At 49.5% G+C, this 12,653-nt stretch overlaps 1 protein-coding gene across 2 annotated transcripts in view; it reads right to left on the bottom strand.

Annotated features, from left to right (window-relative positions):
- Positions 1-12,636, bottom strand: part of LOC120240693 (heat shock transcription factor 2 binding protein) — a 94,193-nt gene extending 81,557 nt beyond the window's left edge. Inside the window, exons 1-3 of one of the 2 annotated variants that reach the window (XM_039245513.1) lie at positions 12,551-12,636; positions 11,401-11,656; positions 10,485-10,635 (exon numbers count right to left, since the gene is read on the bottom strand). In XM_039245513.1, coding sequence (XP_039101444.1) covers positions 10,485-10,635; positions 11,401-11,436 — 187 coding nt within the window. In that variant the 5' untranslated portion in view covers positions 11,437-11,656; positions 12,551-12,636. Of the gene's footprint in view, positions 1-10,484; positions 10,636-11,400; positions 11,657-12,208; positions 12,470-12,550 lie in introns of those variants that run through there. The other variant, XM_039245514.1, reaches the window with a different exon arrangement.
- Between the last annotated feature and the right edge of the window lie 17 nt (positions 12,637-12,653).

Genomic DNA, 12,653 nt, shown 5'->3' with positions numbered 1-12,653 from the left:
GCGGCAGGTGCCTTTCTGCTGTACAAGGCCGCCGCCGTGTGGCCAGATGGGGGCACTGCGATCACCGTCCAACAAAACCCCCACCTTGCGTTTCCAGCTTGGCCCCCAGAAGTGCCTGCGCCCAGAATACAAGGGCAGGGATTTTCATGTTTTGTTTTCTGATACATCCAAAATCCCTAGAACAGCACACGGAATTTTATAAGTATCTGTCCCACAAATAAATTTCACTTCTCTACACATTCCTTCTGCTAATCCTTGAATAGAAAAAAATGCACAGCTACTTTGACTATATGTCTCTTTCTCATAATGAGAATATACTGTTTTTGTGATTTTTTTTTTTTTTTAAATCCAGGGACAGATAGAATATGGACAGTGAATGCTCCATTATGGGAAATCAAGACATTATCTAACGCAGTCTCAATGTCAGAATAGGAAAGGAGCTGTCACCCAGCCTAAGAGTATCTTTTAACTGCTCACCTTTAGTGTTTAAAATGAAGGAGAAATCGGGGCGCCTGGGTGGCTTAGTCGGTTAAGCGTCTGACTTTCGCTTAGGTCATGATCTCGCGGTTTGTGGGTTCGAGCCCCGCGTCGGGCTCTGTGTTGACTGCCAGCTCAGAGCCTGGAGCCTGTTTCAGTCTGTGATTCCCTCTCTCTCTGACCCTCCCCTGCTCACGCTCTCTCTCTCTCTCTCTCTCTCTCTCCTAGAAATAAATAAATTTTTAAAAATAAAATAAAAAAAAAAAAATGAAGGAGAAATCTCCTCCACTTAACTGGTAACTAATTAAAGAGTGGCCAAGACAGACTACCAATGCATAAACACAACCTACCTCACAGGCTACTTCAACGTCGATATAGCTTCTGAAAGTTACAATCCTTTTTTTGATAGTTCTAATAACATGAGAATGCCTGTATCTCTTAATGTTTAACTTACTCATGGGAAGAGTACAGAGAACTATTACGGGCAGGAGACAGAGCTATACATGTAAATGAAAAGCAGCATTTCTAAAACACTCAGCAAAGACATGTAGACCACACAAAAGAGATCAATTTTTCCTACCCTTTTTTATCACCAGGTATACTTAAAATAAGCAAAGTAAACTATCAGTTGTTTCACGTATGTTAACAGAGAAAGTATTGTTTTTGATCAAAATAGCTCAAAGGCTCAAATCCAAAATAAAAGCTTTGTGGGGCGCCTGGGTGGCTTAGTTGGTTAAGCGTCCGACTTTTGCTTGGGTCATGATCTCGCGGTTCGTGGGTTCGAGCCCCGCGTCGGGCTCTGTGCTGACTGCCAGCTCAGAGCCTGGAGCCTGTTTCAGTCTGTGACTCCCTCTCTCTCTGACCCTCCCCTGCTCACGCTCTCTCTCTCCTAGAAATAAATAAAACATTTTAAAAAAACAAAAAAACAAAAAAAAACAAAAAACAAAATAAAAGCTTTGTAACAGCCCTTAACTTCTCCCTTCGCATCACTCTCCAATAGGTTTAGAAAAGACTTTCCCATTAGCCACTAATGGACTCCAACTTTACTTTGAACTGAGATTTGGAGGGCATATAACAAGCACCACAAACTGGGCAGCTTAGAACAGAAACATCTTCTCTCCTAGTTCCGGAGGCCACAGATCCAAAACCGCGCTGTCAGCAGGCACCCACGGGTGAGGCTCCTCCCTTGCCTCCTCCATCTTTCAGTAACCCTGTTGTTACAGAATTCCCACTGCCTCCGCTCTCCCCGGGCCTTCCCCTGGTCTCTTCACTTCACATCAGCTTCCTTGTGCACGTCTTCTCTGTGTCCAAATTTCCCCCTTTTGTAAGGACACCAGTCGTATTAGATCAGGGCTCACCCTAAAGACCTCATTTTAACTTAATCAGCCTGTCAACGTCAGTTCAAAAAGTGAAAAAATGAGAATATTTCAGAATCTGCTTTAAAAAATTCTTCAGTTAAAGAGATTAAGTGAATTTGAAATCTTTCTACCCACTCTAAGCCAGCAAAATAACACTTTAATTAGCTGTCAAATTTTTAAAACAAATCAAAGTGGGTTGGGGAAAAGAGTTGGAACCAGAACATGGAAATAGCATCTTTTTGCTGCACCGCCAAAAACCTGCTCCCCAAACCGCTCTTCTTTTTCTAACTTAAAGGCCACTGGAGTTATCTCTTATAAGATGACAAAAATGTGTGACTAACAGGAATTGGTTCTATCCTGACATTGCCAATGGACTTGGCAGTACCCTGTATCACTAACTTCAACATCTGTGTTGGAGCTCCACAGTCTACCTGTAAATTACGAAGGAAAGGGGTCAGGTTTTACCCTTTGAGCGTCGCCACGTTACCTAGCGATGCTTGACAAACACCAGGCAGAGAGTGCATCTCTACCTGAGTGACTCATCGACCACGCTCACTGGAGACTTGAAAATAAATACCATCGCAAACAACTAAGATCAATCTTGCTGAATTCAAATGAATTCTGTTAAAGCATCTCGCAGACCGTAGAGTTGCGAAACGTTTCATTCATTGGCACACAGAGAAAATGTTAACGACAGGGTGTCGGGAGTGATTCATTCAATCATGTATGTCTCTACCTTCTCCACCTCGGCTACGTTCCTACTTCCTCTGTCCAAAATCCCGTTAAGTCTCTTTCTTCTCCCCCCTCTTTTCTTCAGTCCCCTGCGTGGACAGTCTCCACGTGCCCTTCAGACCCCTCTCCTCCATGATCTGTGCTTCTGAGAGGCACAAGTCAACATCCACGGCAACTGGGCTCCTGTTAGGACAGGGCAGTGGCAGGGACCAAGAGACACGCAGAGGCATCTGCTCCACATCATCGCCTGTCTTCCAGCAGCAGCAACTCCCCTCCTGGGGGAGGCAGCCCCTGCCCTCTGGTAGCTCCTCTGCTCCCTAGTGTGGGTTCCCCAAACCTGGGCCACACACATCCCCCCACTTTAGGCTCCATGTTACCCCTCTTGTTTCTGCCAAGACATGGGGAAAAGACACTCTGAGATCATCTCACCTGGGTCACAGTAAACTTTTGGTCATATCAAATAATCTTTTTTTTTTTTAAGATTTTATTTTTAAGTAATCTCTCCTGCCAACACAGGGCTCAAACTCCCAACCCCAAGATGGAGCAAACCAGGCTCCACCTGCTGAGCCCACTGTGCACCCCAATAACGCCCCCTGGCACTCACCCTTCCTTCCATCCCACTCTCCATGATTCTCTCTCTGGTTCAGATTTCTGTGGCCCAGAAATAATCACTCTTTTATGAGCTGTAACAGAGGTCTTCCTCTTCTCATTCATACCAAAGTCTTGGGAAATTCATCTCCAAACACCCATCAACACTTGAGAGGCCACGTGGTACAAGTGCTTTCCAAACCCCACTTCTAACAACCCAACAGTGCCTAAGGGACACTTACGGTTCTGTGAAGATTAGTTTTTCCATTTTACTAGCTTTTTCAAACTTTTTATTTGGAAGTAGTTTCAAATTTACACAACATTGCACAAATAAAAAACATACAAGTACCCATGTTCCCTTTCCCCAGACTGATCTACTGGCAACATTTCACATTTGCTCTTCCCTTGTTCCGTATGCAGACACAGACACAGACACACACAGACACACACACACACACACCCAGACACACACACACACACACACAATACACTGAGCCGGCTGAGGTAAGTTACGTCTATCACGGCCCTTTATTCCTAAATACTTCAGTGACTTTTTCCCAGGAATAGGGATGTCCTAGACACCTACACTATACAGTTGTCAACTTCAGAAACATTAATATCAATACCTCTATCTAATCTGCCACCGACATTCAAATTCCCTCAAATGACCCCAAATTGTCCTTTATAGCATTTTCTTCCTTCAAGGTACAACCACCAGTCTAGTGTCAGGAATTGCCTTCAGTTGTCATTGCATCTTTAGCCTCCTTTAATCTAGAACATCTCCATAGTCAGTTTTTACTGTAGGACATTACAAAATGTTTTTAACAATTTAAAAATCACAACCACGTATATGGAAGGACTTACATTTCCAGCTATGATGGTGAGGGAGCAGATCAATCTTCTCACCAAGAATAATTAAAAAAGCAGAACTTAAAAAAATGGACTCCCTTGAAAGTATGTGAGAGCTACGGAGTCATGCCGGCCTTCAGGCTAGGACCCAGAGAAGGGGGATGTGCCCCGAGGTAGAGGACCCCAGCCTCCCACTGTCTTCTTCCCAAAGGCCCCGGCATATTCCAAAGCAGCACAGGGAAAGAGGCAGCAAAGCTGGGCAGAGTGGTCAGCGGTGGTACAGGGCTGGGAAATGAAAATAAACTACAGAGCTGCCAGATGACCAATACTCAGGGTCGGCCACGATCCCAGAGGAGATGGACGCATAGAAAATGGGCTGATGTCAGAGCCATCTCTGTTCCAGGCACTTAGCAGTGCACAGGCAACACACAGAGGCTGAAGAGGCAAGCAGACGGGGCGGTGGGGGGGGCACTTGCTAGAGAAAAACATCACCACTAAAAGTCTCTACAAGTTTCACTTTAAAAACTCCATTAATCAATAAAAAAATTACCAATAGATAAAATAGACAATACAAGCAGATCAACAGGTGATCCAGATATTAAAATTATCAGACTCAGAGGTGCCTGGGTGGCTCAGTCGGTTAAGTATCTGACTTCAGCTCAGGGCATGATCTCACAGCCCATGAGCTAGAGCCCCATGTCAGGCTCCGTGCTGACAGCTCAGAGCCTGGAGCCTGCTTTGGATTCTGTGTCTCCCTCTCTCTCTGACCCTCCTTAACTCACACTCTGTATCTCTTTTTCTTTAAAAAATAGATTTTAAAAAATTAAAAAAAAAAAAGAATGATCAGATTCAGACTATAAAATAACTGTGATTAATATTACAGGGAAAAAAAGGCAAAAAGAGAATTTTATCAAGGAGCTACAGTAAAATACAACCAAGTGGAAAACCAATACAACACCTAATAAATACTAATGATAAATTACATAAAAATAAATAACAGAACTAATAAAGAATTCAGAACCAAATCCACAGGTACACAGCCATTCACAACAAAGCCATTTCTATAGTAATGGAGGGAAAGACTTCTTTTCAACAAACGGGGCTGGGTCTGTTGGCCACATATGTCTAGTGGCTATTTTTTAAATAGGGTCAGCATAAATTATATAAGAACGTCACCGTTACAGAAAGTTCCATCGGACAATACTGACAGAGGCAAGGTGCTGCTGCACCTAATTTTAAATTACACAAAATAACTTTTTTCCACTGCTAAAGAAAATGAGTCACACCCTCTCCAGGGCATACCTGGCGGCACTAGATTGTGTTCAGTGCTGATATTCAAGAGACAAAACAAGGCTGGTTCACAGTATTCACATGAAAGCTATGGAGTCATAAACACTCATTTAAATAAAATTTAAAAGGTTAAAACAAATGTTGCAGATTTTAAAATTCAGAAATTAGACTGCAATTTATGTTTGGTGTCAACACAAAAAACTACACGATCACAACCCTAGACTCAGTATCTGACTGCCACTAAGACGTCAAGTTGTTTGTGAGTTCCATCACCTAACATCTGGAAGACAACCTGAGTGTTTGAAAAGTGTTCTATACGAGAATGAAGACTGAAACAGGCTGAACATGACGTTGGAAAAACTGGACAGCGACATGCAGATGAACGGAACTGGACCCCTTTCTCACACCACACACACAAATAAACTCAAAATAGATGAAAGACCTAAGTGTGAGACGGTAAGTCATCAAAATCCGAGAGGACAACACAGGCAGCAACCTCTGGCCTCGACCACAGCATCTGCTTATTAGACACATCTCCGAAGGCAAGTGGAATACAAGCAAAAATCAACTACTGGGACATCAGTGAGAGAAGAAGCTTCTGCACAGTAAAGAAAATATTCAATAAAACTAAAAGGCAACTGACAGAATAGGAGAAGACATTTGCAAATGGCACATTGAATAAAGGGTTAGTATCCAAAATCTATAAGACCTTACCAAACTCAACACCCAAAAAACGAATAATCCAATGAAGAAATGGGCAAAAGACATGAAGAGACACTTTTCCAAGGAAGACATCCAGAGGGCCAACAGACACGTGAAAAGATGCTCAACTTCCCACTCATCATCAGGGAAACACAAATCAAAACCACGATGAGATACCACCTCACACCTGTCAGAGTGGCTAAAACTAACAACTCGGGCAACAACAGATGCCGGCGAGGATGTGGAGAAACGGGCACCCTCTTGCACTGCTGGTAGGAATGCAAACTGGAGCAGACACTCTGGAAAACACTATGGAGATACCCCAAAAAATTAAAAATGGAACTACCCTACGACCCAGCAGCTGCACTCCTAGGTATTTATCTAAAGGATACAGGAGTGCTGATTCAAAGGGGCACATGCACCCCAATGTTTACAGCGGTGCTATCGACAATAGCCAAAGTATAGAAAGAGCCCAAATGTCCATTGATGGATGAATGGATAAAGATGTGGTTTATATATCCAATGCAATATTACTTGGCAATCAAAAAGAATGAAATCTTGCCATATGCAACAACACGGATGGAACTAGAGTGTATTATGCTAAGTAAGATAAGTTGATCAGAGAAAGATAAATATCACAGGATTTCACTAATATGTGGAATTTGAGATATAAAACAGATGAACATAAGGGAAGGGAAGGGAAGTAAGATAAAAACAGAGAGAGAAACAAACCCTAAAAGACTCTCAAATGCAGAGAACTGAGGGTTGCTGGAGGGGAGGTGGGTGGGGGGATGGACTAAATGGGTATGGGATATTAAGGAGGACACTTACTGGGATGAGCGGGGAGGGTTAATTGTAAGTGATGAATCACTAAATTCTACTCCTGGAACCATTATTACACTATATGTTAACTAATTCGGAGAAAAGAGGCTGAATGGTTCTCACTGTCTCTCTCCAAGTAAACTGGAGCCAATCAAGAAAGACAAGTGATTATTAGACCTTCTGATGCAATTATGAAACAAAAGAATCTGACCCCAATTTCAAGCTTCAAGATCAGTTTAACTACCTGAAAAGCATCCTGAGGTTGCACGGCAAAGTGTTTAAAATCTTGACCATTCTGTGATTTATGTCAGTTCACTCTGATCCTCCCTTTCTCTCAGCACCAAGGGGCCAAAGCACCTTAGCTCCATGAGATAGCAAGCAAGTTAGAGAGAGGAGCATGCAGAGACAGGGCGAGAAGCAACATCAGGACCAAATATTCAGGCACAGAGAATAAAATAGGAGGCAAAAACGGGCCCTGCCCTCCCGCAGACTCGTACCTAAGATGAGAATAAAACTTTATCTGAAGGAAAAGAACGCTGTGCTATAACATCTAACAGGACTAACAGGAAGACAGATCTTATCTAGGCAGTCAAATAAGGAAGTGAATCTGAACCTGAGGCTAAGTCCAATAATACAAAGTCTTCCAAGCCATGGTACAGTTTTGCTTAGGTTTTAGGGTGGTAGTGCTTTCTTGGGGAAAGGGGGTGTTTTTCTGGTCTTTATCCTAAAAGCAAGGAGAAGCCATTGAAGACATAAGCAGGGGAATGACATAAGCAAACAACGCTTACAAACTACACAGGCTGCAGGGTACAGAACAGACTGGAAAGTGACGACGAGTGGATGCTGCCAGGAGGCAAAGCTTCAGGCAAAACTGGCCTCAGCTCAGCAGTGGCAGTGAAGGCAGACTAGTGAATTCAGGGCACATCCAGGAGCGGGGACGTACAGGACTTAATGGGAAGAGAGACTCGGGGGGAGGAGGGGAGGAGAGGCAGACAGTGAGAGGGGTCCCAGGTCTCTAGGCAGACGGTGGTGTGCTGGGGAGACTGAGGAAGCCCAGCGTGGGGTGGGGTAGGAAGATGGGTATCATGAGTCAGAGGTCAGAAAGTAGCAATCTGTCCCGCAGGGTGTTAGGCTGGGCTAACAGACATATAAAGCCAGCTGCCAAGTTAACAGGAAAGAACACACTGCAGTGTCGTTAACAGCCCCTTTCAGTGACTGCTCATTTCTTATTCATAGAAAGCTTATTTTTTAAAATCCCAGACCATTTTGGAATTCTACCAGTAAAAAGAAAATGTCTCACTGTTCCATGCAGGATCAAAGTCACTAGGACACAGAGCAGCCGCCTTGATTTCCAGCCACCTGCAGAGCTTCAAATAAGGCACTTCAGACACGGTGTTGTCCAACTACGTACAAAGACAAGGCCCGGGTCCGCTGTAGTAGGATACGGTGATGGCCCCGCACATGGCCCTATTTTGCTTGGAGCCCATCACAACACGCAGGGCGCCTGGGTGGCTCAGTCAGTTAAACATCTGACTTTAGCTCAATCATGATCTCATGGTTTGTGAGTTCGAGCCCCGTGTCGGGCTCTGTGCTGACAGCTCGGAGCCTGAAGCCTGCTTCAGATTCTGTGTCTCCCTCTTTCTCTGCCTGTCTGCCACTCACACTCTGTCTCTCTCTCTCTCTCAACAATAAACAATTAAAAAAAAAAAAAAATGGTTTAACGTGCATTTCACCCGAACTCCACCCTTCCCCAAATCTCTTGGCAAAGCCAGCCTTTTGTTGGCAAGATGCCCATAGTTCCTCTGCTGTGTGCTCTCCCTCAGGGGACTCCGGGTCCCTGGTGATGGCTGCAGGCTGGCTGTTATAAGACAAATGGTGAGGATCTGAAATCATGGTGAAACAAGCAAGAAGGAACGCCACGGAGGAGTCTGATACAGCACCGCCAGCCTGGAGGTCTGGGCAAGCCTAGGACCAGACACCTGCCCGGAGCCACTGGCACGGAGACTGCCCACGGAAAAGCCACGCAGCGGGGGAGACGGGGCGTAGGTCTGAGCCTCAGGCAGCTCCACTAGCCAAAGGGCTGCTGCAAAGAAGGGCGCATGGGCAAAGCAGGCCAGGACAGGAAGGCCGGAGAGCAGGAAGACATGGCGCAGGGCTGAGGAAGACCAGGGGCCGCAAGGCAAGAGCACCTGAAGCCTAGGTGTGATCAAGTCACCACAGATTCGTATGTGGCCCCCGCTCCGACATACACGCAACCTGATGTTGTGTCTCTAAAGCTGACTCCTGCTGACCAATTCATGAGGCCCTGAGTGCCAGCTTATTACTCCGCAGAGGCAGAACCACCCAGTGCGCTGACATACCCAGCTGCGGACCAGCACTTCCGCTCCCGGAAGATAAATGCATGCGGGTGACTGAGTGCTCTCAGAGGGTCGCCGGAAGGGCACGGGACCAGAAGCAGGGACTCAGAAGCCAGTGAGCCAGAGCTACCACATAACCGGTGACACACACGCGGCAGGGTCCCAGTGGCACACAGAGGCCCGGGTGTTGAGAGTCACGGAAAGGACTACTTACAGAGACAAAGTGGGGATAAGGGACCCCCAACAACAGGGCTGCTGAGGCCCCAGAGACTGGCAAAGGCCCACCGATGAAGGAATGGGAGAAACGCTGTGACCGGAGCCCAGCGAGAGCAGAGACTGCCTTCGGGGCCTGAGGCGCAAGCCACAGCACCTGAGCAAACACCGGGCCTGAACTCTCTCTCCGCCCTCTGACGCCCTCCGCGGTGAGTCCCAGGCAGCCAGCACTTAAGCCGGAGGCGGCCGGTCAGCAGGAGTCCACCACAGGGCCACACACCGCAGGGACTAGGAGCGCGGCTCTGGGGGCTCCAGGGAGAAAAGCGGGGCGGGGAACTCCGGCAGCCCCAGCAGCTCCCCAAGTAAGCAGACACAGCTGCGCCCTCCACCAGGCACATATGTGCACACCGGACACACGAGCGGTTTGCACACCTTCCGTCTGCACCGGCGCTGGGGTGCCATGCGGGGCCTCAGAAGCAACTTTCCTAGAGGCCCTGGTGACTTTGAGCAGGGCGGGGCAGCCCGGTGTGTCAGCCTTGAGCGCTGAGGGCTGGCTCAGCGCGAGGGCACAGCCGGGCGCGGTGTGCCTCTGAGAACTTGCACCGGCTTCCAGACCGCCGCCTGACACAGCGGCTAGGCCAGAACCTCCAGCTCAAGCAGACTCGAATCGGGGCTCGACACTGACCTGTGCGTCCGCCTAGAGACTAGGAAACACACGGCGGTCTCCACGCACACAGTCATCTCCATGCAGCGTACCCACGGGGCAAGCTCTTTAATTTTTTAGAGCAGCGCTTTTCAATTACAAGAGCAGCAAACGTGAATGCCAAGGACGAGAGATGGAGAGAAAGGGAAGCTGGTGAGAAACTCGAAAACAGAAAAACTGGCAACCCTTCTTCCAACACAAACTTAGGTGTCTGGATCACTCATATGAGGGCACCTCTGTCCCTTAGGTCTTATGTGACTGTCCCAAGTGTAAGTACACGGACCGGAGCAGCACCTTAAAGCCTATTGACAGTTGCCATCCAGTCGTTTGTGCAACACCAATCTGCTGGAACAGCAGGTGTCCCCCTCGATGGCTGCTAACGAGGAAACTCACTTTTTTCTACAATCTTTAGCTTCTGGAAGCTTTCCAGCACTTCTCCATTTAGTATTCTGGGCAAGAAGTCCCGGATTTGCATTACTTCAGTTGTCAGCCGTTCCAGGTCCTTCTTTCTGACTTTAACGAATTCTTCCTTAGATCCCACGTGCTAAAAGGACAAGCAGATTTCAAGATGGTTAACATTTCCCTTGGGAGGACAAAGACCCGCAGCCCAAGGCGGCCTCCTCTCATTAGCACCTCTCACGTCTGTGAAGGTTCAGAAAGCAGGTCTTTACCCACCCTGCCCTCTGCTCTGTGGGGTACACGGAGCTGGAGCCGCAGGCTGCAAAGGGGAGCCAGTTTTTGTCCTTTCCCTAAACACGAGGCCTGAGGCCCCCTCTCGAAAGCCAAAGGACAGGCCGGCACCCGGCTCCCCGGCAGCCCCTCGGGAGGAAAAGGAAGGTCACGGCATTCCTGCTAGGGGCGCCCGGCCCGAGGGGGGTTGTCTCCCTTGGCGTCCCCAACCCCTCAAGGTTGTCCAGGTCACACGCAAAGGCACAGGCAGGCTGGGTGGCCTCCTCACGGTAACGCCGTCAAGGGGTCGGAACCGGGCCCCGAACCCGGGTCTCTCTCGCATCACGCGCAGTGGAGGTGACAGCGCGGCAACCTGTGGCCCTCATTCTCCCGAACCTTGCGCTGAGTCTTGGAAGGCGTGCTAGGGCCTTGTGAGGGGACTCGAGCTCGGACTGCAGGTCCCGCCGTCGCGCCCACCGCCCCGGGGCGCGGGGGTCCCCGCCACGCCCTCAGCCCCCTGCCCGGGCCACCCTGCCCCGCGGACGAGGCCCGGGCTGCCCGAAGAGCACTGGCAAACCCAGACAGACTGCCTCACAGCGCGGGAAAGCGAATGGTGGCAGCCCGGTCCCCCCTCACGGACCCGGCAGGCCTCCTCTGTCCCGCCTGCTTCGCCCATGGCTGCAGCGACCTCTGCTCCGTGCGCCTGCGCGGCGCCCTCTGACCCCCTCACGCCAGAAAGAGCGGGAACGTATCCACGCCGGGGCTCGGGAACGGCGAGCCGCGAGGCTCAAACCTCGCAGAGTTTGCGCTGCATTTTCCGCCTTACTGACTAGGGCTGGGCTTGGTGAGGTCCTGCGTCGGCTCTGCTGGGATGGCCGGAGTTTTAAACTCGTTAACTGCAAAATAGAAAGACAGTGAAACCCAAGTATACGGGGCAAGTTAAATAAGTCGAATTGGGCCTTTCCTGTTTGGCAAGGGACGCCAGACTAAGGGAACAGCCACCGCGCAGCCGGCGGCCACGCTCCCGCGCTGGGCTCTGCGCCCCGGGAGCAGGGCTCGAAGCCCGCTGACGACAGACTTCCTCGGGAAGTCGGCCCTGGAGGGGGGGTCCTGTCTAGCCAGCGGGCTGAGCAGCACGACCACCGTGAATTGGACGATGCCACCTAGTCCATTTACTTGCCCCAATATGGCCACTCAATTTACAAATGTACTGCGTTACTGCAATAACTGTGACATCGTTTGTTCCTAAGCTGGCAAAAAGCCAACACTGCCAGAGTTCCCTGAATGCTCCCCAAGCCTAAGGACGGACTCGCTAGCATTCGCTCCAAACTCCTGCCCCCTCACGGGGACCCGTAGCAGCCATTATCCCCTGCAGCTGCCCCTGCCGTCCTCTGCACTGGGACCCGACCCGGATCCTGTCCCTGTCACCCAAGGCCCTCGCTATCCACCTCAGGAGCTGCCCCCGCCCAGGACTTGTCCTTGCCCTGGGACCGGCCCCGGGACCCGGACACTGGGAGACGCTGGAGCGCGCTGCCTCGGCCAGCAGCGGAGGCTGAGACCTGGAGCCCGTCAGGGCGGCCGCTTAATGGAGCCAAAACCCCCAGAGACTGCCGCCCCTGCTCAGTCTCCACCCGGCAGAGGCGGCTGAGGAGTCCAGCACAATTAAAAACTCGGTGCTATCTCGTAGGGGAGTGATCGACAGGACGGAGACTTTGTAGAGTGAGCCTGCAGATTCTAGACTACTTAAATTGGCCATCCATCTTCCTGGCCAAGACCCAACGCTAGCTAACCTCGCCGCCGGACGCCGGGCCGCGGCGAGAGAGACGGCGGAGGCGCGGGGCGGAGCGGCGGCCGAACGCCAGCCAGGGCCGGCCGCGCTCGCTCCCGGAACGC

Source organism: Hyaena hyaena, unplaced genomic scaffold (assembly GCF_003009895.1).
Source record: "Hyaena hyaena isolate Hyena2069 unplaced genomic scaffold, ASM300989v1 scaffold_254, whole genome shotgun sequence".
NCBI lineage: Eukaryota > Metazoa > Chordata > Mammalia > Carnivora > Hyaenidae > Hyaena > Hyaena hyaena.
Note: the sequence above shows the minus strand (reverse complement) of the source record. Positions and strands in the feature narration are given on the sequence as shown.